Genomic DNA, 27,139 nt, shown 5'->3' with positions numbered 1-27,139 from the left:
GTTGGGCTGCCGGGCGAATCGGGTGAAATGCCAGCAGGTACTATCTTCAAAGTTTTCGGACAGAGTGCCAAAAGACGTTGTTACGCGGGAACGTTATCCGTGATGTAATGTTGCCTTTTATCGTTACTGAATGAGATTGCACCCGGAAGTTGGAGTAGACCGAAAATTGAGAAAGTGGCGGGCTCGGCGCGATCTTGATCGACTGAGCGTTGAAAGGAAATCTTCTGAAATCCATTTCTTTTTACACCTTCGAGAAAGGAAAGATATCGTATAGAAAGAATGGCTTTTAACGCGTTGATGGTTGGGGACATTTTCAAATCTCACGGTTATACTACTTGCAGTGAATTACATCGGTTTTAGTCAGACCGCGTGTAACGTAGGTGTAGTGCCGTCTTGGCATGACATGAGTTTCAAAATCAGAGAAAAAAGTTGAAATGTTTACCAGCCTGCAGCGCCATTTTGAAAGCACATATATATTTCACTCTAAATTTTTGTTTAAACCCTAAAAGCGTAGTAAACATCGGGTAAAAGGATACAACTGGACTTGCATTCATTTTCTCATAAATGATTTTGAAAAAAAAGGTTTCTTTTCACGAAAAACGATTGCCTAGTCCCTTTAAGTCCATAGCGCAACAACCAAATATCCAATTCAATCCCCGACTTAATTACAATTCTACGGGGCAAGCGAGGCGAGCACACGCTCGAGGCCGCTTGGATCCAGCGAAATCTTCCTTGAGAGGTGGAAGAACGAAATCTACGACGGCGGAGGTTGCAGGGCGGATAACGGGGGTGGCTCGTAAACAAAAGGAGGGAACGCAGCTGTCCGTTCCACCGTTCAAGATCCAATTAACTCGCACCGTGGAACGATACGGACCTATGAATTCTCTATTGCCGTTTAATGTACAGTGTGTTCCGCAGTTAGCGTATCGGCGGCGGTTCATTGTGTGTGTGGCAACGGAGAACGGATACACGGTTCGCTGGTACGCGGGTCCGAAGGCCGGTCAGCCCGCTATTGGAAATCAATTAACCCGCGACCGTGGCGCGTCTAAACCACCCCTCGGGCCACGTTCTACCACCCTTCCTTGCACACACGTGCACCGTATGTGCTTCGTTATTAATATACGAGGAAGCAGAAGGCGGAGACGAAAACACGGGGACCGACAATTAGTCCGCGCGAGCATCCTGCTACACCGATCTCTACCATTTGCATATGGATCTTATTTTCTTTTTCATTGACCAGTTGGAATACTGGGATCGAGATAATTGCTTTATCTCTCGATTCGTTTAGGGAAGAGGCGAGATCAAGGATCAGAAAGATGACTGAGACAGAGGAAATTAGAGAGAATGAATACTCGGTTTGCGGTGGTCCTGGTAATGGATTCATCGGGGGTACGAAGAGATCGATAAAGCGCAGAATGGTTTGAGACGTGCGTGTCTTCGCGTTGAAAGAATGTGAATACAAAGTACGGTGATTCGCACAACTCGTCGCGATAAAAAGGATTCGATTAGGATCAATGATCGTCGGGATCGGCGATGTCGTTCTTATTTCGAGAGAATCGGAACAGAGGCTAGCCAGGAGGCCAGATTTATGCTATAGGATCAAAGCTCCTTGTACTTCTTCGGAGAACAATAAAACACGATGCTCGTAAAGTTAAGCCTCGACCAAATTCACTCTATCGTTCAGTCGTTCCAAGTATTGTTAGATACCAAAAGAATCTACAATGGTCTTCGAAATTTTCAACGTACCGTACAATAGGTTCTGAAAGTGTACAAGGAAATTATGGCACGATATTAGAAAGATTAAATTCGGAAGACGTTTAACAATTAACGAAACGATCAAACACACACAATTATTTGAACTCTCCGCACTTCGACTATTAATTCGAGAAATTGGGATCGCTGAAGTTCTTATGGGTAAAACTATAAGCACGAGTCCCCAATTTGGAGGTCGTTCAAAAATTGAGGCATTGAACGAGCCCAAGATGCAAGTGTACCGCGCAACCAAGCAACGCACCGAGAACCACGTGCCCTTCGAGATACTATCTCAAAAATCCAAGTCCTGTCGCGAGTTTACCGGAGAACCCCCCTCTCGCGATTACGGTCTTGACTTTGTCGACTCTTTTAATCCCATTGTTGTCACTTTGTTCTCAGCTTTTGGTCATTATCGGGCTTAAAATCTCCCGATCCCTTTTCCTTCAATTATTTTGGAAATTGAATTGGAAAAATGTTCGCGACCCGGTTTCCCGTGCGATTAAAGCCGACGTCTTTCTTCTCGCGAGATTCCTTTTCATCCATGCTAATAACTTCAACGGGAGGGAGGTAGGCGGGGTGAATCTCTAACTCCTCTTCGAAAAAGTTCAAACTATTTTTTGCCTTTCTCTGAAGTTTCGCAGTCCACAGGAGGTTGGGTCGCATTTCTTAATGAGCGAAATTTATAAAGTGTTAATTAAAAACAGACGTTCGAATTACCTAATATTATGAGGATGTACAGTACAAGAAAAGTCATTTCTCGCGACGGTGGGTATGATTAAAGGTTTTGTCAGCTTGAATATATGTATTATAGTACAACATACAGCCTGACCCGCATTCGAATGAGTTACAACGAGAGGAGGTGGACCCAAAAGCGGATAAAAAGGTTCAAACATATCCCCTTTCCTTTTCGTATTTTACAGTGTCTTTCGGAAGAAAACAACTAAGACTGAATGATATACATACGATTCCCGTAAATGGTTTGATCGGAGATTCAACTTTCCTTATCGATTCTTTTGACCCCGGATAAAGGGCCGTCTGAACCAACTAGCAATCCCTGCAGGTGAGCAGCGACGCGAATTCCTTTCCTTAATCGGTTGAACTATAAACTTTAAGTGATACACCTATCGCGACTAATAAAATCAACTGAGCAAATTTCAGTGCGAAGACCTCTCATAGTGTCTTCCGTTGTACAGAATAAACGCGGTAGAGAATAAACAGAAGTACACACGACGGGTGATTGTGTAGAAAAGTACATGTTCGTAATTACTGCATAAAGGAAAGAGAAAAGCAAGTTACTTTCCACCGAAAGACTCCGTGCGAAAGGTCGTCGCGAGGAATGTCGACATGCTGACAAGTCAATAAGCGACAAACCGTCGAACAAAAGAGTAGTCTAGTATCGCGATGAGGTATCGATTCGAGAGCGTCATTCACGTGAAACTCACGGATGCTGCCGATGATCTGAATATCTGGGGTGTCGTTCCTCTGAGATGCCATAGATGCCGGCTACAGCGGCCATACCTCAATCTCCACGGGCAACAGAGAACTCGATGATGGCCATTCCAGGTTCATAATACCTCGTCGAAGCTAGGAGGTTGCTGGTTTCGTGTCCGTTGCCATCTCGTATCTCCGGGCAGCGTGGCCGTCTCTATTTTCAGCCGGGCTACAGGCTACGAGCTACAGCCTACGTAGCCGCTACGGGCTTCCCGATCGACCGTCTGCCCGTTTCGTTCTCGGCCGTAGTAACCGAGCACGCCGCTCCATAAGCGGCCTTGTTCCTTCTTTTAAAATAACTGTCGAGACCAGCGCCGACCAAGGTCGAGCATCCCCTTCGAAACACCGTCGATCGGCCCACTCGCTGACGGTGCTTGACAGTGCTGACACCGCGCGCGGGGATTCTTCCTCGGACTCTCTCACTCACGTCACATTCCGTTTCGGCACTAAATTTACCTATCTTCCCCGTGATCGAACTTTTTGCAAGAGGTTCATCGAGAGAACGAGATTTCCAAACGTTCCGGGGAATGAATTTTCTCACCGATCGGACGTAATCCCGACTAGACGATTCTTCGGAACGACTCGTACGCTGTCTGAAAACGTTTATCAATTACACGCAATCTCGATTAGAAGGGATTTTGAGGAAATGCTCGCTGCGAGAATCATACGATTTAATCTATGGAGACTGCCAACCACTCGAGGGTGTTTCTAAAAATTATTGGGGTAGTCTACCATAAATCTACTGGAACATGGGATGAAATCACAAATTGTTGTTGGGGCAAGTATGCAATACGTATCTTTCAGAATTGGAACTTAACCGCAATTACGAAGGATTTCCGAATCATTGCAGAAAGAGTTCGATTAATCGTCTTTAATTCAGCTGAAATTTCTCGTTGTCTGGGTGTTGTTCGAAATTGTTTTTCTTTGAACAACAACTTCGCCAAATTTTTACTTTCTGCCGAGGCGAGGGTAGTATACAAGAATGCTGGGCGTCCCCGATATGTCCTGTTAATTTAGCGTTTCCCATTTTCGCAAAGAAACCCAGCGTCCCGATTCCGAGGACAGATCCGCACCACCTCGTGTTCTATTTATACACGGTGAAAATTGACAAACGAGCTAGCTTCCGCGTTCTGGGAATGCTTGTACGCGACGCGTTGGGTGCGATTGATTTATGCACGGGCCAGTTTCCTCGACCGAGTGTCTCGGACACGTTTGCAATTGTACGCTCGTTTCACCGACGGAACCCCCTTGCTCCCTTTTCTTCGTTTTTTTTTTCTTTTTTCGTTTCTTTCTGTCCAACCCTGTGCGATTCGCCTACGAGTACCGTATCGCCTGGCGTTACTTTTTAGATGAGAGATAAGTTTTATTACGGCATCGACCATTGTGCTACTTTCAGCGTTACTCGGTCGTAAAAGGCATTCCGCGAAAAGACTTGTCGGCTGTATCCCTCCGATGATGATAAAAATGGATTCGACAAATATATTGACAGATTGCGTAAAAATCTCGATAATATTTTCCGATCGATCCGTGCACAGCAGCGCAGAGTGATGGGAATCACTGAGGCGATCAGACCGCCTCCTATTTCCTAATTAATCGCTTGAGTAGCTGAGAACTGTGATTGACGATCAATGATCCATAACGTAGTCAGAGACACTCCTATATACATATATGATACATATGTGATATACCCATAAAATCTACCACAAAACACAACTGAAATTCTACAGAGCACCGTTAAATGTAACAATGTTATCTATAGCGTTGAGCAGTTCTATCGACAATGGGTGTGTACAGGAATTTATGAAAGAATTGCTTAAAGAAAATTCGGAATTTTTTCCAACCGTTGGTGTATACCGAAAAACAACACGCTGCAAAACCGACAGAGACAAGTGATCTTCATTCTTAATGTCTAGGAGGGAACAGCTCCGAACGCTTTACGCGGACGCCCCTAAAGTTTCCACGTCCTATATACGATAAAAATACCATAACGACCATATTCATAATTCCATTGAACGAGCATTCAGTCCGACCGTCCTTCCAAATTCGTTTAATTCGCCAATTTTGGCACGCGAACCCGACGCCTCAGCGGAAACTCGAAATTAGTGAAAAACAAGGGGTAGGAGGTCGACGATATCGCGATTCGTCGACCGACTTTCGCCGCAAGTTTCCGGAGCGGAAACGCGCGGTGAAATCATTTACGGTTGGCAACAAACGAATTCACGGAATTCATTGGTCGCGTTTTATTTGACGTTCGGCCGTATATATGTATGTTTCGACGTGTTTCGATGCGTTTCCCCGTGTCGCGTCGCGTCACGGCGCAGCAGGCGGCAGTATGGTGCGACGTCGCTGCAACTGCGATATTCGTGGCCTTTTGTCCATCGATTTTAGTCACGCGAGTCTCGTTCGATGAAAACTTTACCCCGTCGTGTATTGCGTTCGTTTATCGTGCACTCCAACCACCGAACTGTTTCTTTCTTCTTTTCTAATTTACTGAATATTTCTTCCTTAACACTTAACGATACTTTCAACATCGACCGGTTTCTATTTCAAACGAGTTGCTTCGAATATTTCATATATGGTCAGCAGTTACGCAAACTCCATACAAGTTACGCGGTCAATATTTAGTAGCGCTATTGACCAACTGTGTCGAGGAACGAGTGCAGTATGCGTGAACCGATTGATTAACAGCTGAGGTGCGTCCCGTTTCGTCGGTCTGTGAAAAACGATTTATGATCTAGAATCTAGAAAATTTCACTGCAATTATTACGTGTGCAGTTGATAATACAAGTAATAGGTACTGTAGTCTTTCTTATTCTTACGCGTAATCCCGTGTCATACACTGTACATAACATTCTACAGAATACTTTCTACTATTTAACGCGACGACCATTCGTAAAAGCGCGAAAAATTCTTCTGGGTTCACGTAGTAAACATTCGAACCCCCCCCCCCGATTCGTAAGCACTCGATTCCCACCAAAACAAACATACATACTTCATTATTCCAAGCCGTAGTTGAGCAAAAAAGTGAAAACTCAAACTAGTCGTGTGTAGTGAGAGCCATAAAACACTATCATCGACGTTGTTTATATGCCGTCAAGCGAGGCGGAATTCACCCAATTTTCATCAGACTACTCGAGGTAATCTCAACAGCTTCGAGGACCCTCGTCCGAATTCTCTTTTGTTCGTGGTTCGTACGTGACTGATCGCGCGGATCGTCGAAAAAATATTAGTCTAGTCTTTTCGTCAAAGAAACCACTCGAACGCCGCACCGTGACCTCGTTACCACCACCAAGAATTTAATTAATGGCCGGACGAATTCGTCCGGGCATCGGTCGCCTCTGACGCGCGATCCTCTCTAACGGGATGACTTTGGCCGAGAACGTGGCCGTTATTCAAAGATTCACGATCTCCCGCCGCGCCGTGGGAAATAACGGGACGCAACGGCAACCGAGCGGTTCCACGGCGCCGGAAATGCAATACGGTAAATATCACGCGGACGTTTATACCGCGACCGTCAATTTAATGGGTCTCGAAAATTCACGGATATTTACGACGAACCGACCTACTATGTACAAGTCTTCCACAGTGTTTTATGTATTGGCTTCAGTCGCAAATAACACCTCGTAAAGGCGATGAAAACCGTTTAAACGATATGCAAATGATTGTTATCGAACAAACACGTATATCCGATCTTTACAATGGTCAGTATACGTATACATGACGTCGTTTACAAAACAAAGACGGGTATTATTTCTGAAACGATGAAACGTAAGAGGTTAATCGGAATTCGTGTACAGGTACGTCTGAAAACGTCGAGATGGAATGTATTCATTTGCCTTTTCCGTTCGTACCATGAATTCCGTCCTGCGCTGTGTATTTCAATATACAGATACAGATACAGATACAGATACAATGGATTCACAGGTCCAGCGACCGAGATACGAGGAGGTATCGCGCGCGGCAGAAGACAACGTTGAACCGATATTTATGCCTCTGTCGTTTCAGATGGTTGAGATACGGTAATCGATACACCGAACGACACCGCGCGACACTGTACGATTGACTCTGCACACCAAGTACTATTTCGAATAAACTGCCTGCCCCGCTTCGCCCTGACACGATCGCGAGGAGCGTGTCTCTCGAGGAACGTTCCTTTATAATATTCTTAATACGACGACGATTCGATGGACGGTTCTTGGAGCAACACAAGATTGTGCTGATCCACCACGAACTTCAACGACACCGATACAGGATAGATCGTGACATTAGTTTAACGTTTACTGACACGAATCACTTGGAAAACCGTTCGATCACAGTACCTCAAACGATTCGAACTATCAAAACATTTCGCGCTTCGACTTGGTTCGCTCACATTCACAGCCAACTTTCCACACGTCGAACGATCCGAAAAGTCACCGTACCAGACGGAAACTTTGCGCCGCACTTTAAACAACACTGGCACACCATTTTTCCGACGCGTTTCCTAGTACAACACAATGCAACACAACGAAACGTGTCGCGAGTCACGAGGAATATGTTTGGCGCAACCGTTGCACCGCGGGCACGGAAACGTTCGACGTACGACGGTCACGCTACGCTTTCCCGGACGGACTGAAAGAAAGCTGAGTTCGCGAGCGACACGGAACGTCGATTGTTGACAGGTCGAAAGGTAACTGCGGCACGTCGAGTTCTTCGAAGCAAGGAGTTTCCACGCGCGCCACGTGCTCCCTTCGATTGGCTCCGCCCACCGGCCGCATCCTCATTAAACGAAAGAATTTCGAATCCAATTTTTCAGAGGGTGCAACGAGCGCAGACAATCTCGAACCACTTAAAAAAAAAAACTCGCTCTGAAAAGATTTATCGCTGAGCACCGTCGAGACTAAACTGATCACGTGGGACTGCATCGAATTCTTTACACTGGTTCTATTTCCGTCTACTCGAAGTGTCGTCGCATTTCACTGTTCATTGTATACTCGACTGAACAGGACAACACTACTCGCTATTTAATCGATATGACAGCTCTTTCGGAATAAAAACATGCAGCAAAAGCATGCACAGTCGGCTCGCGATGAATTGCGCTTATATTAATTTTCAGCTTTTATTCCAGTGATAATTAACGATAAATTGCATCAGACACCGGTTAAAATACGGTTTAAAAGTTTCCATAGCGTAAACAATTATTCAAATACCTAGAGAAATTGATCTGATTCAGAGAAACGAATGCAATCGTTTCGATAGAGTCCGACCTGTTGGTTCATCTTATGAGCGGGGCTGATCGTGAGTGGAAGGACTACGCTTTATAGTTATACGAACGGTATATTAAGTAGAACAGACGGAATCGAAAATTGTCACTGTTTGTCGAGGCTAGGGACAAGACCGGATGTTCCCACGGGGCTACTGGTTATCCACTCTCTTTCGGTCTTATCTACGAAAAACATCCCCTCTCGGCTCTCTCGATCCTCTTGACTTTCCTCATGGTATCTTCTCGACCATCTTTAATTAATCACGTCAAACCCCTTTGGTCATCCTTGACCATCAAACTAGAAACCCCTTGGCCATCTTGAACTACTATTCAACTATAACGCCCGGGGCTATTATTGACAATCTCCCGCAGACCCTGTTCCGCTACCTACGAACACCCTTTTTCACCCCTCTTCGCTCAAATATCTTCGACAACCCTTTCCAAATTTCGTCTACTGTCTACACCTATGTATGATTGGTCTCCTTAAACAGATCTTGTTTACGTTGGAATTGGTCAAAAGGATTCTTGCTTTTGACTAATGAATACCATTCGAAGAGTTTATTTAGGAAAGAAATAACTTTTTTAAGTGTTTTGAAACACTTCGAGTGGAACGAAAACAATGGATAGGTATACCAATTTTCGCGAATCCGATTCCTCATAACTACTTTTTATAGCTATCACGAATCACGATAGTGAGTGTAATTCGCTAACTATTTTATTGACCGACGTGTTTATTACCTAGCTCTTGTCCACGTTACGCGACAGTCAGTTTTAGGTCGCGTAATCGCATTAGTGCTCGGTTGGACAACAGAAGGTCAGATTATGAAAATATAAATAATAATGAAAACAATGGTTTTTAATATCCTGTGCCGTGATTTATTCTACCATACTGTGAAAGGAACCAGTTTCTCGGTTCGATGCTTTATTGCGTTCCAGGCTTTCCCAAAGTGTGAAAATTTCCCGGTGTCGCAGAAAATGTTCTTTAATGTTCCCAAAGGCAAATCCATACGTCGTTCTCAGAATGAAGCGAATTTACAAGCAAGCACGTGTAGTGGTTTCCCGCGTCAAGGCCTCTATTAGCCGCCTAACCGTGCACGCTATGTTAAAAATGGTGAAACCGACGCGTAACGAATGTGGATCAGTCATTGGCGTCACGGTTTTACGTTTTACGGGCTGGAGAAAATAATCCGAAACGTCGTGATATTAAACGGTATTATAATACTGTCAAATTTTTCTAAACGGAATAGTCGTGCGAGAGAACGAACAGATATCGTTAATAAGATTCTTATCGAACGCAGTCCACGCGAGAAACGAAGGCAACGGTTACGCCTTGCCTTATCGACAAGCTTTTCAACGTGCCGCGAAAAGAACGCGCGTGCGACTTTATTGCTTTCCGCCCCTGAAACGCTCACGTTAAGAATCTGGTCGGTGTGTTAACGCTGAAATTGACGCCGATTTCATTTTTAGAACGAGCGATTACAACGGCGAAGCTGCTCCGAGAAATTGAATTGCCGACGCTCATTAAGCCGCACATGTAACGTAACACGGAACAGTGTAAGACTACATGTTGCACCAACCTAATTGTAATTAAATGTTTGTGATCTTATGGCTGTAACCGGACGGCTGACACGTGAAACAGAAAATCCTCTGAAATATAGAAAAAAAAAAAGGGTTCTTAGAGCACAGGCTGCACTCTAGCCTCATCGCTTTGAATCATGAATGTATTTCCCGCCACACGCAACACAGGCGCTTAGGCGGTCCATTTAAATTGCTGGACCAGTTTATTTGAAAGAGCGTTCTTTATGGAAGCCCGAGTTCCCACTGAAAATAAACGTCGCGTGGAAGCAAGCGTCGCATGTGTGTGTGTGTGTGTGTGTATCTATCTAGGTATGTATTTGACACGGAAGACTGGTGCGCCACTGGTTTCCACGTGCGCGACACGCCGCGTGACGGTCTCTTAAAGAGTTTTCTTTCAGAGACGATGTTCCCGATAGAGCCGGCTAAGAGTTCATCGGGTAAAGAGAAAAGATTGTGTCTCGTCGTTTCTTATTCCGTTGAACAGTTCGAATCGAAATACGTCGCAAAAGTTTCTCGCCCTATCGACCGTGACACGGTTCCTATGCGTCGACGAGAATCGCGTGCCCAGAAAATTTTGTTTCGCCGAGCCGAGCCGAGCCGAGCCGAGCCTCGACGCGTTGCAACGCCTGAAACGCGAACTGATTCTGCTGCATCCTCGAGAAAAATGCACGGTACGATGAACACTTTCGTTACCGGAATTCGTCGGATTTCATCCAAACAACGATGTCGAAAATTCTGCATCCAACTAGACTTTGACGATAAACGTAGTGTTCGTACTGGCTTCGGTTCGTGCCACCGTAAAGACTAATAATATGGTCATAATTTCCTGTTACGCCCCTCATCGTAGCCAAACAACTCGAGTTTAGAGCATAATACATGAACGTTTCGGACCATTCACGCTCGAGTTAAAATCGGACGCGAGCAAACAAGGCGACGTTGAATGTTTATCGCGTCTTACTTTTATTCGCGCGCTACGAACGTCCGGGCGATATCGTCGATAAATCGCGCGATAATGGATAATGGGTTGGCAGCTCCTCTATGTTTGGCACGAATCAAGCTGCATACACTTCATCCAAAACGCTCGCAATACCATTATTCCGACGCAGTAAATTCCACGAGTGCTGTCGCCAAAATTACGATCGCGGAACTTTATTTTCCTACTGGACACTCGTACACGACGGCCCCCCAAGAATTGGGCTAAGTACGGGATACATAGGAAGCTAATTCGGTCAACATTATTGGGAAACCGAGTTATGGATATCGACGATCGGCTCGTCGTTCTTGCCCGGTCTCTTCGAAATATAGATTTTTCGCATGGCCTACTACATACGTATTCGTCCAAATTTTAATTTAAATATCCAATCGATGATTTCGCGTACCGTGCAAAAAGTCGCGTTGGCGAGTATTGAAAATTTCTATTTGTCGATTTTCTGTTTGCAATGTCTGCAGAAATTCGACCTTAGGTCAACATCGATGCGTGATTTACAGAACCTACTTCGATCCAATTCAATTCGCGTACACGCGCGGAGATACATTGTAACATATGTGTATGTATTGTCGAAGATAACATCAAAATGACTATTTATAGAAACCTACAAAACAAGTGGTGCCAATAAATTTCGCGGATTAACGCGTGTACACGAGGTGCTAGGCAAAGGGTGCACGCGTCGTCGAGCTCATTGTGGTGCACGAATTAATGCATGGCCGCGCGTTCCGCTTCCGTTCGATCGTAAGATGTAATTATCTACCCCATCGTTGGTTACCTGGAATTGAAGAAACGTAAAACGGGCGAACACTTTGGTATCGTGGCGAATCGATAAAAACGTTCGCATGATAACTCAAATGGATATATGTATATTGGTAGGTATGGGATAACGTGATCTCAAAGTTTTTCTCGGCCTTTTTGGGTCGTTCGGAAGACACACGGTCTCTTTTCGAGGACAAAAGCCGGTGTTCTGGAGGGCGACAGCTGTTAACATTGGAAAAGATCGGCTCTGCGGTACGCGAGGCTCGAAAGAATCGGGCGGCATCCAACCCCGCCGCCCCCCCCCCTTTGCAGGATCACGGATCTTCATTTTTCCTTTAATAATAGCTACCACTGTACGCGGCAGGAATATTTAAGAAGGGACGCGGAAACGCTCGAAGGGATCTCGAGGAGTAGTTGGCAGTCGTCCCAGATCGATCCGAACCGGCACTTTATTCAATCGGAAAATGAAAAAATATCCGGAAGGATTATGGTTGACGCGGCCTTATCGGACCTGAATCGTGTCCGGAGTAAATGGTCAGATTCGAAGACAATTCCGCAATTCATGCCCGCGGTGCCTTTGAAACGAATTACATTTGATTTCTTCTTCTTTAACACGTTAACGAAAGAACGTCTGTAATAAATAAATTATTATAGCTATATTCTGGGTCGAGTCTAACGATAATATATTACCACTTTATGTGACGACTCTTTGCAGAAGTGCAAACGGGTTAAAAAGTATTCATGAGCATTTGCAATTTACAGACGAATAAGCTCTTACTGTCACGAATACGCTCAATTATTTAATGGAACGGTTTCATATACTTTGTGTCGTATTCGAGTTGTTACGTTTCAACAACGGTTCATTTAAATTTAATCATGCATATCCGCGATTTTTAACTTCGACACAGATCCCAAAAACACACCGCACATTTCACGCAGAGTATATTTATCTTCACCTACTCTGTACCTACGATATCTACTTCTGTATTCTTCTAAACGTTACACATAACCGTGATCCAATCCAGATTATCTTCGAGCATTTAAAACATCCCACCTCCGATTCCACGAAAATGTATAAAAAACACACACACACGCGCGCGCTAAATCGTAGGCAATGGTAGAGCGATCTATCCACCGTTTTAATTTCACCGTTTCGAGCGACCCGAAAAGCGTTGCGTCGACTAAACAATTCACTGATTACTCGTCGCGTAGTGTCGGTCTGTAACACCAGTCACTGTCACCACGGCGAGAGAGCGCTACACTGGTTGTCCCAACGAAACTGTGGCGAAATTCACGGTCGCGAACGGGTGGCGCCCGCGAGAAAGAGCGCGCGAAGAATCGGTGCGGGGACCGGAAGCTCCGACGTACGTACACATACACCGTACGCGCGCCTCCCCTCCTCGGATTGTGGTCGTCAGCCGTTGCCGCTACCGCTGCCGTTAACACTGCCGCGATCGTAGATACATGCGTCGCTGACGTTCACTGCCGTTTCGTCCGGTATTGCGGATATATCATTCTGCACCGGGATCCGCCCCCGAACTGAGACACCATCCTCGATTCTCTTGCACATCCCGCAACATCGCCAACGATTGTTCCTTCGAGGAACGGATTCCGGATGAAAATGGGGCGTAAATGTTACTCCCACGTTACTCGGGAGTACGAACGTCAGTACCCCCCGCCGTCGCCATTGCCGTTACTGCCGCCACCGCCGATCTAAACCCCATCCCCCTTTTTACTAATCGCGACGATGCGCGTCCCGCCGAACTATTCGATGCTTTGATATTCGAAAGAAGCGTGAAATTTCGAGAGTAGGTAGTGGTGAAAATTGAAGTCGGATACTGTTAACTTCTAAATAAATAAAGAAAGTAAAATATGTCAAGGTTAACCGAGCGGTTCTATAACATGAAACAAATCTGCTTGGTTCGATAGAGGGTTTTCTTGGTCGAACACAAGTATCTGGAACGATCGGAAAAGGACCATTCGGTCCGAGTGACTTCGAATGACCTGAATACCCTAGAACGCATAATACGTAATTGCATTTAAGAAAATATTTAATAGATTTAAAGTAACCGATGGGACTATTATATGTATTATAAATGAAGGGGAGGCGTAGTATTTGTCGGTGAAATATCCTTTGATAAGTCGCATTGTCCCATGTCATATAAACCAACGGAAGCGAAACTCCTAATGCACTCTCGCAAACTCGCAAACCGTTTGTTTACAAAAATATCGAGTATATTCCTTGATCACCGTTATCTTTGTACACCAGTATCTCCCCAGCGGGTGTCTCGACGAGCAAACACTCGATATTATGCAAGCAACGCCAGTGAAGAGGAAAGGACAAATATTGGACGAGATATCAATGCTACCTTTTAACAGGGACTTCCCTCCATGCGCCACGAACGGGCCACGAATCACGAATGGTCAATAACGATCGCCTCTATCTCGCTTCTCTCCCGGTCTCTCTGTCGGCGATGATTGAATTAATCGTGGGACCAGCAGAACGACGTCTACTCCGTGAAATTTCGTGCGGAACTGAGACCGCGACCTGGCTTCCGGCATGGTTGCGATTGTTCTCGAGATCAATTGTTCTCTGTAGAAGAGTACGCGACACACTTTGTCGCGACGTCACAGTGTCGCTTGAGACTCGCGCTCGCTTCGAAAGGACGAATCCCGCAGCTTTTTACCGCATTCATTCGCACAAAAAGTCGAGATCAAGAATTTTACAATCGTTCTGACGGCGCGACGTTTCGAGCCTTAAATATTCGTCGGGCGACAAAACCGAGAATTAGTCTCGATTTTACAACGATTTAAAATATCGACCGATTTGTTTTCCAGCATCTGGAACGTTACACTTTCGTCGTAAAAATATCTTCTTGGATGAAAAATGCTGCCAGGCTGCCTTTGCAATCCCTCTCAGCCTGTTCATTAACCCTCTCATAGGGGCTCCCCCGCTTATCGATATAGACAGTGGAAATACGAACTACTCGTAATCGTTCGCCGATATTGGCGTTCTCTGCGTTTCCTTCCCGGATATACCCAAGTCGAGTATTCAAGTAAACAAAAATGTCAACGTCTCCGTGGCCTGTGTTTCGTGTTGTATCGATTCGGAAAATATTTTGTTCCTCTTCCCTTAACAGAAAACGAGTTAACTGAAACCTTATATGTACTTATGTAAATTTCCTATTATTGTGTATTAATCTTCCCGTTACAACATAAAGAATGACTTAAACTTGAATCTCTGAACACAAAACCATGTTTACTTGGACGCTAGAGTGTTTCTCGTTCGAGGATTAATTGTGCCCATCTGTGGGTGTTTATGAAACTCATCCGCCTAGCAAGTTAACCTATCTTCATCTAAATTAGAACGAGAGAACCCAAATTTGGGAACGTCCTTGCTCCATTTTCTGTCGAAACAAAGCCGCTCAATTTACTAAACGGCCAACGATATTTCGTCGAATGAAAATTCCCTCGCCACCACTAGCTGTTGCGTGTTTCGTAGAATCCCACCCTCGCAGTGACGTCCGTCCTATGTATGTGAGCTAGCGGTGGTTCGAGTGCAGCGATAAGCTTCTGAAAGCGTGTGTCCACCTGCGTTTTCGCACGGGCTGAACCTGAGCTGCGCGAAGTCGTCGAGAAAGCACGCGCGGAACATCGTTTCGGCAAATAGTTGGAGAAACCCGGCTGACCGTGAAACGGAAAGTTGTCAAAGGGGGATCCTATCGGGGCGGAGCTCGCTCGAGGGCTTTCCGCAGGGTGAATCGCAAAACGGCCGACACATTGAAATATTTATGATCCGTCGTGACACAGAAATACAGAGTGTAGCTTCCAGCCAATCCACCGTCAACGAAGTGAACGTGTCACGAGGGTGGCGGAATTTCTGTCGGGTTCGGTTTTTGGACAATTAAATAGTACATAATCACGTAATAACGACGATAGGAAATGATTAACGTTTTTCTCGACTCGTTACTACGACTGCAATTGCTATCGATGTGTCGATATACACAGTTGACGATTCGGTAACAACGAGTTCCGTGATCGACCGAAACGAACGATGCGAACGAATCAAGTTCGAAACGTCAACGATAACCGAGGGGTATCGCGAGAACAGCACGTGTCTCGCGGAACCACAGATAAAAATCCACTGAACCCGAGACACTCGCGCGCTCGCGATAACGTTCCGAGCCTCGTCCGTCATCTACCAAACACTCACTGACTCCCGTATCAAACAGCGACGAACGATGTCCGGAGAGGGGGTGTCGAATGGAGAGGGCAACGAGAAGTCGAACACTCGCGAACTCAACGACCGCACACTCGTGTACCGCAAAAGATCCGTGGACCGGTGGTTCGAGAGCCGATCATTTGCCGCAACGTTTTAATGATCGTCGCGAACGGTTCGAGAGCAACGGTATCAACCGGTAAGCAAGACACGTGAAAGTTTCAAAGGTGATGCTCCAGCTTCCCGATAGAGCTCGGAGGACAGATATATGATCGAAAAAAAGAATAACGGAAACTGATAAGAAAATGGTCAAGACTCAAAGGGGGAAATCTCGAAGCACTCGCGAACGCGACCCGGCGAATCTCTGCTCACCGACGAACCCGGAACCTCGAAAACCGCAGGAGCGGAAATGGTAGAACGGGAGCAATAGGATACTCCGAGCGGAGACGAGCGGCCAACAACGTGGGTCGGTTAGTTTGCGATGCCTCGTGTCATGCCATCCTTCGAAGCTCCTCTCGTTGCTTTCCACCACCGTACGCGACACGGTAGCCCACCCATTCTCTCCTCTTACCCTTTTCCCCGTTCATCGCGAGAACAGACTTTCTGTATATCCCCAGGCTCCCCTAGCGAGCTTCACCGGCTCGATGATATTCTTTCCGCGATGCTGCACGGAACACGATCAACCGCACCGTTGCGCGCCATCCGTTGCACGACGGTACCCCCCGCCAAAACCACCGCCATCGTATTCCTCCTCTTCATTCTCGTCCTCGCTATCCCACCATTGCCTCGTCGTTGTCTACTCTTCGAGAACAAAGTTAACCCACCTAAGCAGGATTATCTACGCCCCGTTCACGGTGACGTGCCGACGACCCCTCTTTAAACTTCTCCTCCGCCGTTTCACTTTCGTTTTCTTTCTCCTGCCGCGGCTGTTTTCTCGACGGGATGATCCGGTTACCCCACGTGTGCGACGCATTCTGAACAGTACGCGCGAGGACGATCCCATATGTATACATATACATAACCTGACGAGATCGTCGGAAAGAGATCTTTTATGGAATTCCAGTATATATCTTATATTCCATTCGACGAGTTTAATGCGTGTGACTGTGGCTTTAGACTTTAGACGTGTTGTAGATGTTCCGTCCGAGTTTACAGTAAATACCAACTGTGGCGCGACGGCTGAAGTTAAACGATACGACTAACTCGAGGCAATTTCGGAGAAAGAGAAGCTGAAAGTTTCGAGTGTCTATGTTTCACGGTACACATATACTGGGTAACAAGGCCAATGCACGGTAAGTCTATAAAATTTGCAATCAGTATTTTCACTGGCCTTAGTCATCCGTGTTCTCCGTCTGTTTCGTTTGGCTTATATGTATACATATACGTAAATATTTCGGTTCCGTCAGAAGCGTTCGAGACAAAGACATTTACATCGTGGCTGAAACAATATTTTACCAAATTACTGTATCGTTTGCTAAAGTGCCTAGATCTATTTAAAAAGTTTACGAAGCAAGTCTATGAATCGAACAATCTAACGGAAACCGATAAATCTTAATGCGTTTATATGTATGTATACGAAAAAGAACACTAAACCACCGCGCGCGAACACCGGACGAGTAGGTACGTGCGCGAAATATTAACTACCGTGCAGGGGACGTTATTAATTAAAATTTACGTTTCCACTTAAACGGAGACCGTACCACGTCGATGAAATTTCATAAGGGATGCGGTAACGACACCATTTATCGCCAGTTGCGTCATCGTCGGTGACGCGGGCGGTGCTTCGATGTCGACGATCAAGCGCACGAAATTTGCAGCAAGATAGAAATGTCCCGGTAAAATTATACAAAATTGTAGCAGTTACGTGCCTATGTATATAGTATGTAGAATTGATAATAGATATAGCGTTTCGCGTTTTACTCGATGATGTGTGTGTTATAAACGTGAAAAGCATGCTCGTTCAGCTATTTGGATTCGAAATCGCTGGAAACAGACCGCAATCTTGGCAAGAATGTGTTTCCATTTGATGTCTTCTTTATCTCGCTAGATGCACCGAAACGATGCGATAACCGACGTGAAAAAACGTTGGCCACCGTTCCCGCGATTAATGACCGACCGCGACGATCGATTCCTCTCGCGAATTAATTAACGTTTCGCGTGTCACTCGATTCGCATCGTTCCCTATTAATACAACCATTGGTACAGCCGTGAAACGCGAGATAAGGCAGTATCGCGATATCAAGAACTGCCACGACTGTTAACGCGTCGCGTCGTGTTTTTACGTGGAGCCGGTGATATTGACCGATAAATTGTCGAGGTTAGGAACAAAGGGTCAGTGGGCATCGGTCGGGCAGGGACGATTAAACGATACTTTTATAGGGCTTTCTATCCTTTGGTCCTACTTCCGGTCCTATTCCGTGACATTATCAATCAAAGTGATGGCTTATGGTGCACACAGTTTCAGTCGTCTATTCCATTCCGAACAGAATTTTCGAGCAGCCGCCCGGGGATCGGAGAAAATCATACATTTCGGGAGCATCTCGGTAGATGGTGCGAGATTTCTATTTGAAACACGTTTCCTGTCGGTAGATTGGTTTTCCTTGTGTCTACTATTTTTCGAAATCACGGCTGATAAGGGATTCGCCGATCTGCCGGAGGTTAAAACAGGGAACAAATCTTGGATGAAACATGGTTGGGGTTCCGCGCATAAATCAACTTCTCTGTGTCTATAGATATCCATTTCCCGCGTCTACCGTCTATCGATCCGTGAGAACGAATTTGAAAATTTCTTAGACAAGCTGGCACACTCTCATTAATGGTCGTAAAAATGATCGACGTCGGTGGTTCTCGACTTAATGAATGGAGCAACATTTCAAAAGAACCTATATTTGCATTACGGAAAGTAATTCAGCGTATTTTATCTGTACCTATACATACATGTACTTCAACGCGATAAATGTTTAGGTACTTCATCAATTTATATCTGACCTGTTTGAAAGATTGGCTTATAGTTCATTGGAAATGGGAACAATGATAAATGCGTTCCAATTGAAAACAATTTCAAGGAAATGAGAAATGAAATAAAATGCTACGTGCCAGGTATTCAGTACTCTCGAACCGTAAAACTCGAAACTAGAAACTAGAAACGTACCGTTCGCGAAAGCGCCAAATGTAGACGTGGAGAAATTATTGCCATGCCAGCAGAACGAATGAACTCCGAAAAAAAGCTATTCCAAAACTCGCTTCATAATTCCAACGGGAGCAACAAAGTGCACTAATTTATTTGTCGACAGACGTTTATGTATACGATGGGGAACAAAAACATTAACTCTTCGCCTCATTATTCTGCGCTCTCTATGACGGAATATTCATCCCGCGAAATTTACATCAACATTCAACATTGCAGTCAACTTTTGTTCATATTTATCGCAGTTTTCAAGCTTCTTTTAGGGAACACGCTGGAGAAATCACTGTAAATAACAAAACGTATAAAAACTACAATAGGGGGTCGTATCGTTAAAAAGACGTAATGGAAGATTCTCCAGGGAGGAACTGAACTGAATTGATTGCTATGAAAAACCAGTTTGTTTAAAGAAGTCAAAAACGAAATTATATAAAACGTTCGATCTGCGGCATTGGGCTTGTTGAAATTTGTCCTTTTCCTTTCTGTAAGTTCTGTATTTGTTATAATTGCTTTTGAAATGCGTTTATTATATGTCTTATTAAGGACCCGTTGTTTGTATCGGGAGGGGCGAGGGGGTTGCGTAGGCGGAACCCTTTCCCACGCTATAATACCGCAATCGACTTACTTATCCGCTCCTCCGTTCTGCAGCGAAGCATTATCCTAGGAAATTCATCACGGCACGGCGGCCTCCGTATTGTCGGTGTCGGCTCGGTTACCACTATTACGGTTATCCACTTCCAATAAGCATTATCCCGGCCCGAGGAGGTCATGAGACGCAAGGCACGAGGCGGGCGCAAGTAGAATGCAACCGTACGCGAACCGGCGCGGCGCGACACACAGCCGAGCCTCCTTCCAAGTCGGGATCGTCTCTTTCGGTAATCGTCGATAATGCAGTTACCGTGCACCCGCTGGATCTCCTATCGATCGGACCACCAACCTGACCTATATTCGAATCCGAGCGGACCCGTTGTCCTCCTGCGACCGTATTCGAGGGATATTCGGAGGAGACCCGGCAAATACAACCCTTTCCGAACAGTTTCAATATCGAATCGCTATACGACCAGCACACTGTAATGCCTACGTTCTGGATTTGTCGGGAATTTTCAGTAAAGATTCCCTTTGTAGGTTCACGATATTGAGTCATATGTTAAATAACTGTGGAAGAATGGTCCTTTTGGTAGAAAATAACTATAGCAACAAACAGACTTGTAACTAATTTACCGTCCCTTTCTATGTGTATTGTAAGTAGGTACAAATATTAAGATTTTCTTACGAAAACAATTTTACCCAGACCGATTAGAAGTTCAAGATTTACCGTTAGGTATATTGAAACCCCGGCATGAAACCCTGAAGCCATTTGCCAATCCCAGAAACGCTTAATGTCTTCTTGAGGTGCGCTAATTAACGTTACAACGTTAAAGTTTCACTAATCCTCCAGTTTTCATAGTACATAGTTTAATAACGATCCAACGATAAGGGGTCTTGATTCGCCTCGACGAACTGTACGAACCTCCCGCAAGAGGGAAACGGGTGACGAGCCGGTCACGAGACGTCGTCGCGTCGATATCGTCCAGCAACAGCGCCTTTCCGATACCCCTCCGACAACGTCGATGTTTTAACGCGTTCTCCGCGCTGTCAAGGATAACGCGCCCCGAATAAATCCACCGAGACCGCCAGACGCTCCGGTCATTTTTCATGATCCCAAGGAGACTCATCCCACTCATTGAGTCCCATTTATTCGGTCGCTGGTACTCTCTACCAGTCCTGTAACAGCAAATTTATTGCCATACAGGCTACGGAAACGCGTGTTCAGCATCAATTTAGGCGATTAGGCGGCCACGAAGTTGGTCAACCCGCTGGAACCCGGTGTAATGCAATTTTGAACGCTAACGTACTTCCCACCACGGAAGATCGCCGACCAGCGTTTGATCCGGCAACTGTGTTTACCGTTCCCAATGAAAATTAAACTGTGCCTTAAAAGGTATTTACCTTTGACTTTATTTAGCTTTTAGTTTCGATTATAATACATTGCCGAAAACACTCAGCTCGCGTATTTTATTCGCTTGATCGTTTACGGTTCAGTTGTTCTACCTAAAGCAAAAGAAACGCTACACTCCCGACATCTACGATGCATGGTATTTACATACCTACGATTATTCTGTGCATAATCTAAAAGAAACGTACGATTACTTCTGTTCCCCGGTTTACATAGATTGCTTCTATTCCAAATTTCTCAGAGCGATGGATAAACTAGACGATCTCTGTCGGCGAAACGAATACAAATTTCGTGTTCGAACAGAATCACTGGAAATCGATTTGGGCATTATTGCGGTCCACGCGACTCGGCGTCTCCCGGTTTCGACGGTTTTAGAAGAGACACGGCGGCGAAGCCATCGAGCGGCGCCAGAGACGAAATTCAGAGAAATTCAACGACTCGTTTGCCGTCCCGAGGAAAATTAAGGCCGGGCTTTATGAAGTTAGTTCTTTGCAGCGTGATTATCGGATAGAAACCGGGGTACGAAGCGAAACGATCCGTCCGGATTATAGAGGCCGCTCGTTAACCCCAGATGTCATGTCGTACAGTTTCTATCGGGTTTATCGTTTCTCTTCGGGGTAATTAATGGCCCGAGGAAACGCTCCGAAATTTTGGTATTCGTTAATTTTAATACCATCCCGAGATCCTGTTCGATCTTCGATCATTCTTCGTATCCCCGTAGCGGAAATTTTTTAGCCGCGATAACGTAGGTCTAATTGATAGAACGCGCATCGCGACACGTCGCATCGTCTGGCAGATATATCGTTCGCGTTCCTATCGAGTCCTTTAACGCATCGACTGTCGCGTCGTTCGCGAATGACAGCCACGTTTCCACTACGATTTCCTCCTCCGACCGCATCCACCGTCGGACCAGCGTAAAAGTTTTTACGGTTGAAAAATTCTTCCTCAACGAAACGAGAAAGGACGTAGGAGGCGAACGACGAACGAAAGCTTAGTACCTAGTACCACCACGAGATAGGTATATTCTTTCCATGGTTGATTCAGCTTCACCGTACTGTTAACAGATCATTAGCGAGACAAATTTAATGGATCAATGGAAGAAAGCACTTTTCACTGCTTCTTCGCTTTCATTCTGTAAACCAAAGGGTCACGCCGAGTCGTTGATTAAATAATCTCCAGAGCCGGAACACCCGGCGAATTACCGAGAACGGGTGGACGCCACCGAGACTTGGATGTAATGGCAAACAGAATTAATGCTGGGGAAGGGGGCGGAAGCGTCGAGGGTTTTCGTGTTTCGTTTGAAAATAAATCGGGACGTCACACGGCTTGCTAGAAATATTAGCCAGCTACTTTATAGTATTTCCGGGGAAACTGGATCGAAAGGACTGCATTTGCCCGATCGAACGTCGCGCCGTTTACGCCCGGCGCAAGGCTCCTCGCGATAGGGCCGAACGCGTCGTTCACCTTGATCGTTGTTTCGTGTCCCCACGAACCGTAGAAATTACGTGAAAATAACTCTGAAGAAAATTGCAGATGGAATCTCATGGTCGCGGAACACTGCGCCCTAAGCCAAAACTAACGAGAATGGTAGCGACGCCGCGGGGCGGTCATTAATGCCGCATGAAAAATCATGGTCCCGATGCTCTTGCAAATTCACCGCCGACCTCTCGCGTCATATTGTTTTACCACAGCGTTATTCCAGCCCCGGAGACGCTGCCGGCGCCGTGCTGCGTCGTGACTCTTAGTCTCGTCAGGGCCAAGGAGAAACGCGAACGACCAGCGCCGAAATTCCAGCAACCGTCGAATTTCGTCTCGAGGTCCAATCGCCCGAAAACACAAGCAATTCTTGATTTCATTCCTCTCGTTTGTCCGGGACGAGATCGGACGAGCACTCGTCTGGAATGAAAGCAGTCCCCCTCGAACAAGGAAAGCGGAATTGGCTTGCATTTGATGAAGACTCGAACGGATCGGGACTGCGCGAAATAAGGATATTTTGTAATTTTATAAAAGACCGTATCGAGACTCGTGCAATGACCAAATAAAATGTTCACCGGGTTCGTCTTTCAGATGTCCTCTGTGATGCCTACGTTCATATTTCTCAGAGATGAATTGAAAAATATTCATATGTCATAAATATTCAGCTCGAATATGTTAACCGACGCGTTCTCGTTGCATACCTGTTAATTAAATCTGGAAAATCAACATCCGTTTCCTTTTCCGATATTTCGCGACAGACATCCACGGCCTTGGAATCGCAAAAAGACTGTCACGCGACTGTTTCAGAAACTCCAATTGAAAGTTACCCCAACTTTCTCCATACGAGATACCGTGTAAATCGCAGTAAATAGGAGAGAAATGGCGAAAGTTCGGACAATCTCGTGGCAACCAAGACGACAACTGGAGAGACCGGGAACCTCCTGTTCTCCCCTACGAACAAACTATTTTTCAAGAATCCTTGTTTCGCCGTCAACATCTCGATAATCACCGTCAATCTATCATATCATTCGCGTGAATATTTTTTACGTTTAATTTGACGCTAGGTAAATTTCAATTTAGCGGAGGAAACAATTTCCGGATGGCTGTCACCGATATTCTTGACAGGACAACGTGTAATCGACGTACGCTGCTGATTCTAGCTTTTCTTCCGGTGAAAAATAGAACGTAAGGGGTGACAAGAAAAATATTTTCAGTCGGCCGATGAGTAATTGATTCCGTCCATTCAGGACTATTGTCGCAGGACTTCGACCTGACGGACGCTACTGTTCACCGACAGGGTATGGCCGAACAGCGATCCTCGTTTCTTCGTCACAAACGTGTTTGATCTAAATTACCAATATACAAGGCGTTTCGAAAGTGTAGGGTGAAACGTAAGTGAAAGTAAATGCATATACTAATCGAAAGTACGCCCACAAGTTATTATGTATACCTTTAAATTCAAAGGAAATTCAATGGCTGGATAGTGGTGAAGCGAATGAACCTCTACGATTCGGATACCCGTCGCGCGCTCGCTCCGTTAACCCACGCGTGGATCGGAAGGATGATTTCGACTCGACAGTTCTCTGAACACACATAAACATCGCACGTATGGTTGATCTCAAAGTTCTCGCGAAACTAAACAAGGACGATATACAAGGACGACGTCAGCTTGTTGTTCCTCTGAATATGAAAGCGTGTTAAAAGCATAGAACGAGAAACCAATATCGAATTTCTTTTAGTTGTCTATTTCTGGGACCTATTGAGAAACATGGGAAATCAAGTCTGTATCAAGGTGAACGTTATCATAATAATAATTCACAACCTTCGAGGAATCTTAATTAGCGCCGCTCCATCTAAATTACAAACTAAACCTATTACTATTAAATAGACATGTAAAACAGAGACTAGGAATTGTGAGTTACAGAAATAGTAGCCGGGTGTCGTTGTAAAAGAAACCATCGAGATACACAAAAGAGAAACGATTTCCAATGATAACGCGGACATCTACGCGGAAACGATTTATCGCGCGATGTCTCGATAGCGACAGGAGACAACGCTAACCCGTTGACACACATTCCGATGTATCGATGGCGAAGCGTAGGAGCGCCAACTCGGGTTCCGCGTAAATTTGCACGAGAAGATTGGACAGTCTTTTAACTTTTAACATTTCGGGGCGGACGGACGCACGGCGAATTCTAAAGACGTCTTTTGCGCCATTGAACATCCCGAACAAATGTTTTCTTGCCAACGGGGCGATCCTCAGTCTCCCGCTGTCGGTCGCTTCGAAGGAACTCCGAATAACCGGAAGAACCTCATCTCGCATGCATTTGCCGAATTACTTTCGCCCTTCCCTTATCGAACCATCACAATCCTATCCGACAACGGTAACGCGACACGGCGTGTTGTAAAGTTATCTACATTTCATAGGGAAATTCTGGGATGTACAACATATACCATACATGTATCTGTAGATTCGTGGAGCGATCCTGGTGGGTTAACATGTACGACTACTTGACCAAGTAAATTCGATATTTCTATAAACCTCCGCTCTCTACCTCTGACACGTAGATGCGGTTGCTTTGCACTCGATCATAACATGTACAATGCATATTTATATCGATTATAAACACAATAGATTGCCGTACAATGCTGAATCCGGAAGTCAGAAAACTATGATAGACTCCATATTCCGAGATCAGGAAAAATCCAAGGACTGGGCTAATAATGAAATTGTAATCACTGCTCAAGAAAGGTCCTACTAATGTACGCGGAGACGATATTAGCGTTCCGAAGCGGGAGTGACTCGATCGGTCAGCGCACAGGTCGATTCGCTAGGACACGAGAAACCGGGATACGAGCCTCGATACCGGAGGAGCAGGTGACGCTCGTTTCCAGCGAAACGTTTCAAGTACATATCCTGGTACTCGGGGGTTCCTCGCTTAACCTGCCGTTAGACCGACCGGAAGAGACCATTGTCTCCAAGTGGCGTTCCGCGAGGACAATCGAGAGCAAAGGAGGAAAGCACTTTCGCCGGGGGCTTTCGAAACAATGACGCGTTTGCGGTAGGACATGGACGAGAGAACGCAGCAGCCTGAATGTCCGTCGCGAGACCGCCGGTATTAGAACAAGAGAGAGGAAAAAACGTTCGACCTTATTTTTCGACCGCGAATGTAACCGTTGTGCACAGACAGAATATTCTTTCTCCCAGTACGAAGCCGTTTCGACGATCAATTATCGTGTCAACCGTTCGATGAAAATCTCCAAGCAATAACTATGCAAACGTTGAGCGATCCTCGTGATAGAAAAAAGAAGATTGATCGTTTCTCGACGACTCGATTCTCTTCGATACCATTGCGATGCTTTGGGGGAGCATGTATCATCGATACGCAAAAATTAAATTCTTCCGGTCGGATAAACGATTCCTGTAATCAATTTCCATATGATTCCGATAGATTATGGGCGAGCGATATATTACGCAAGCGTATTATGTAATCACGAGCCTCCTCTTCGCAAGCAAAGTTGATCCTCCTTATGTAAGCCCCCGTACGTTTCGGACGTTTCCAGCTTGGAATTATTGAAATTTCGAACTAGCTTCCTCGTTCGTGTCGTCTTCGCGTAGTAATACCTACCGGTAGGTATCGCGGACTCGACAACGACCCGGTGTTGCCGAAACGAAGAACAGAGTTAATGGTAAACGTGGAGTTAAGCGAACGGGAAGCAAACAAGATCCGACCGAACACGAGATCCAAGTAATTTCTATTTAGAACGTGTTATCAAGTATTCGATGGATCCGTTAACTCGAATTTTCGGGGCCATTGGGTTTGGAACGTGATTCACTCGTTAAGAATCCGTACCGCCACTGAATCGAACTCGCTTCCACCCACGTAGCGTAAACCGGAAATTGGCGTCGAAAATGGAAAAAGAAGCAGGCACACCGTCTCTCCGATTCCTATTCACGGTATCAGTCGCGGTAGCTTCGTAATTAACGGATTAGGATACAAAGAGGCTTCCGTGCGATAGTACCTCCGGTGAGTTCGAGTGCGCGCGCGTGCTCCTTTCATCGACGAAACCTTTATTTGTTTGTGTGCATACGGGCGCGGGAGAAGATTCACGAGTCGTTCGCAAATGTTTTGTAGTAGCAGGAGAGCTGAGGAGGGGGGCATGATGTTCAGTCGTTTCTCGGTTAATAAAGTAACCGAATTGTAAGCGAAGCGTCTTTTGAATCGCCCTTATAAGGCGAACGTAACGAGTTCCCATTATTTCGATTCATCTCTATCATTCTCCTTAAATCGTTGGAAAGTAGTGAAACGCAGACTTGCGATTTTCTTACTAGTTCCGGGCGCGTTGACAAAAGCATACCAAAGAGTGTTCATTACAGGTGGTTAATCTTAACGCATAAGATGTTTAGTTTCGCAAGAAGAAGGAAACTGGCTTGATTTCTTCTGTTCTGCTTC

At 45.5% G+C, this 27,139-nt stretch overlaps 1 protein-coding gene across 3 annotated transcripts in view; it reads right to left on the bottom strand.

The window, feature by feature from the left end:
* The window catches only part of LOC107192054 (potassium voltage-gated channel protein Shaker), a 107,316-nt gene that overhangs the window by 52,999 nt on the left and 27,178 nt on the right, over window positions 1-27,139 (bottom strand). Inside the window, exon 1 of one of the 3 annotated variants that reach the window (XM_015581255.1) lies at window positions 3,195-3,268. The exons of the other annotated variants lie outside the window; for them this stretch is intronic. Coding sequence (XP_015436741.1) covers window positions 3,195-3,268 — 74 coding nt within the window. Of the gene's footprint in view, window positions 1-3,194; window positions 3,269-27,139 lie in introns of those variants that run through there. 3 annotated transcript variants of the gene reach the window in all.

Source organism: Dufourea novaeangliae, unplaced genomic scaffold (assembly GCF_001272555.1).
Source record: "Dufourea novaeangliae isolate 0120121106 unplaced genomic scaffold, ASM127255v1 scaffold7, whole genome shotgun sequence".
Classification (NCBI taxonomy): domain Eukaryota; kingdom Metazoa; phylum Arthropoda; class Insecta; order Hymenoptera; family Halictidae; genus Dufourea; species Dufourea novaeangliae.
This window is presented reverse-complemented; position numbering and strand designations above follow the sequence as displayed.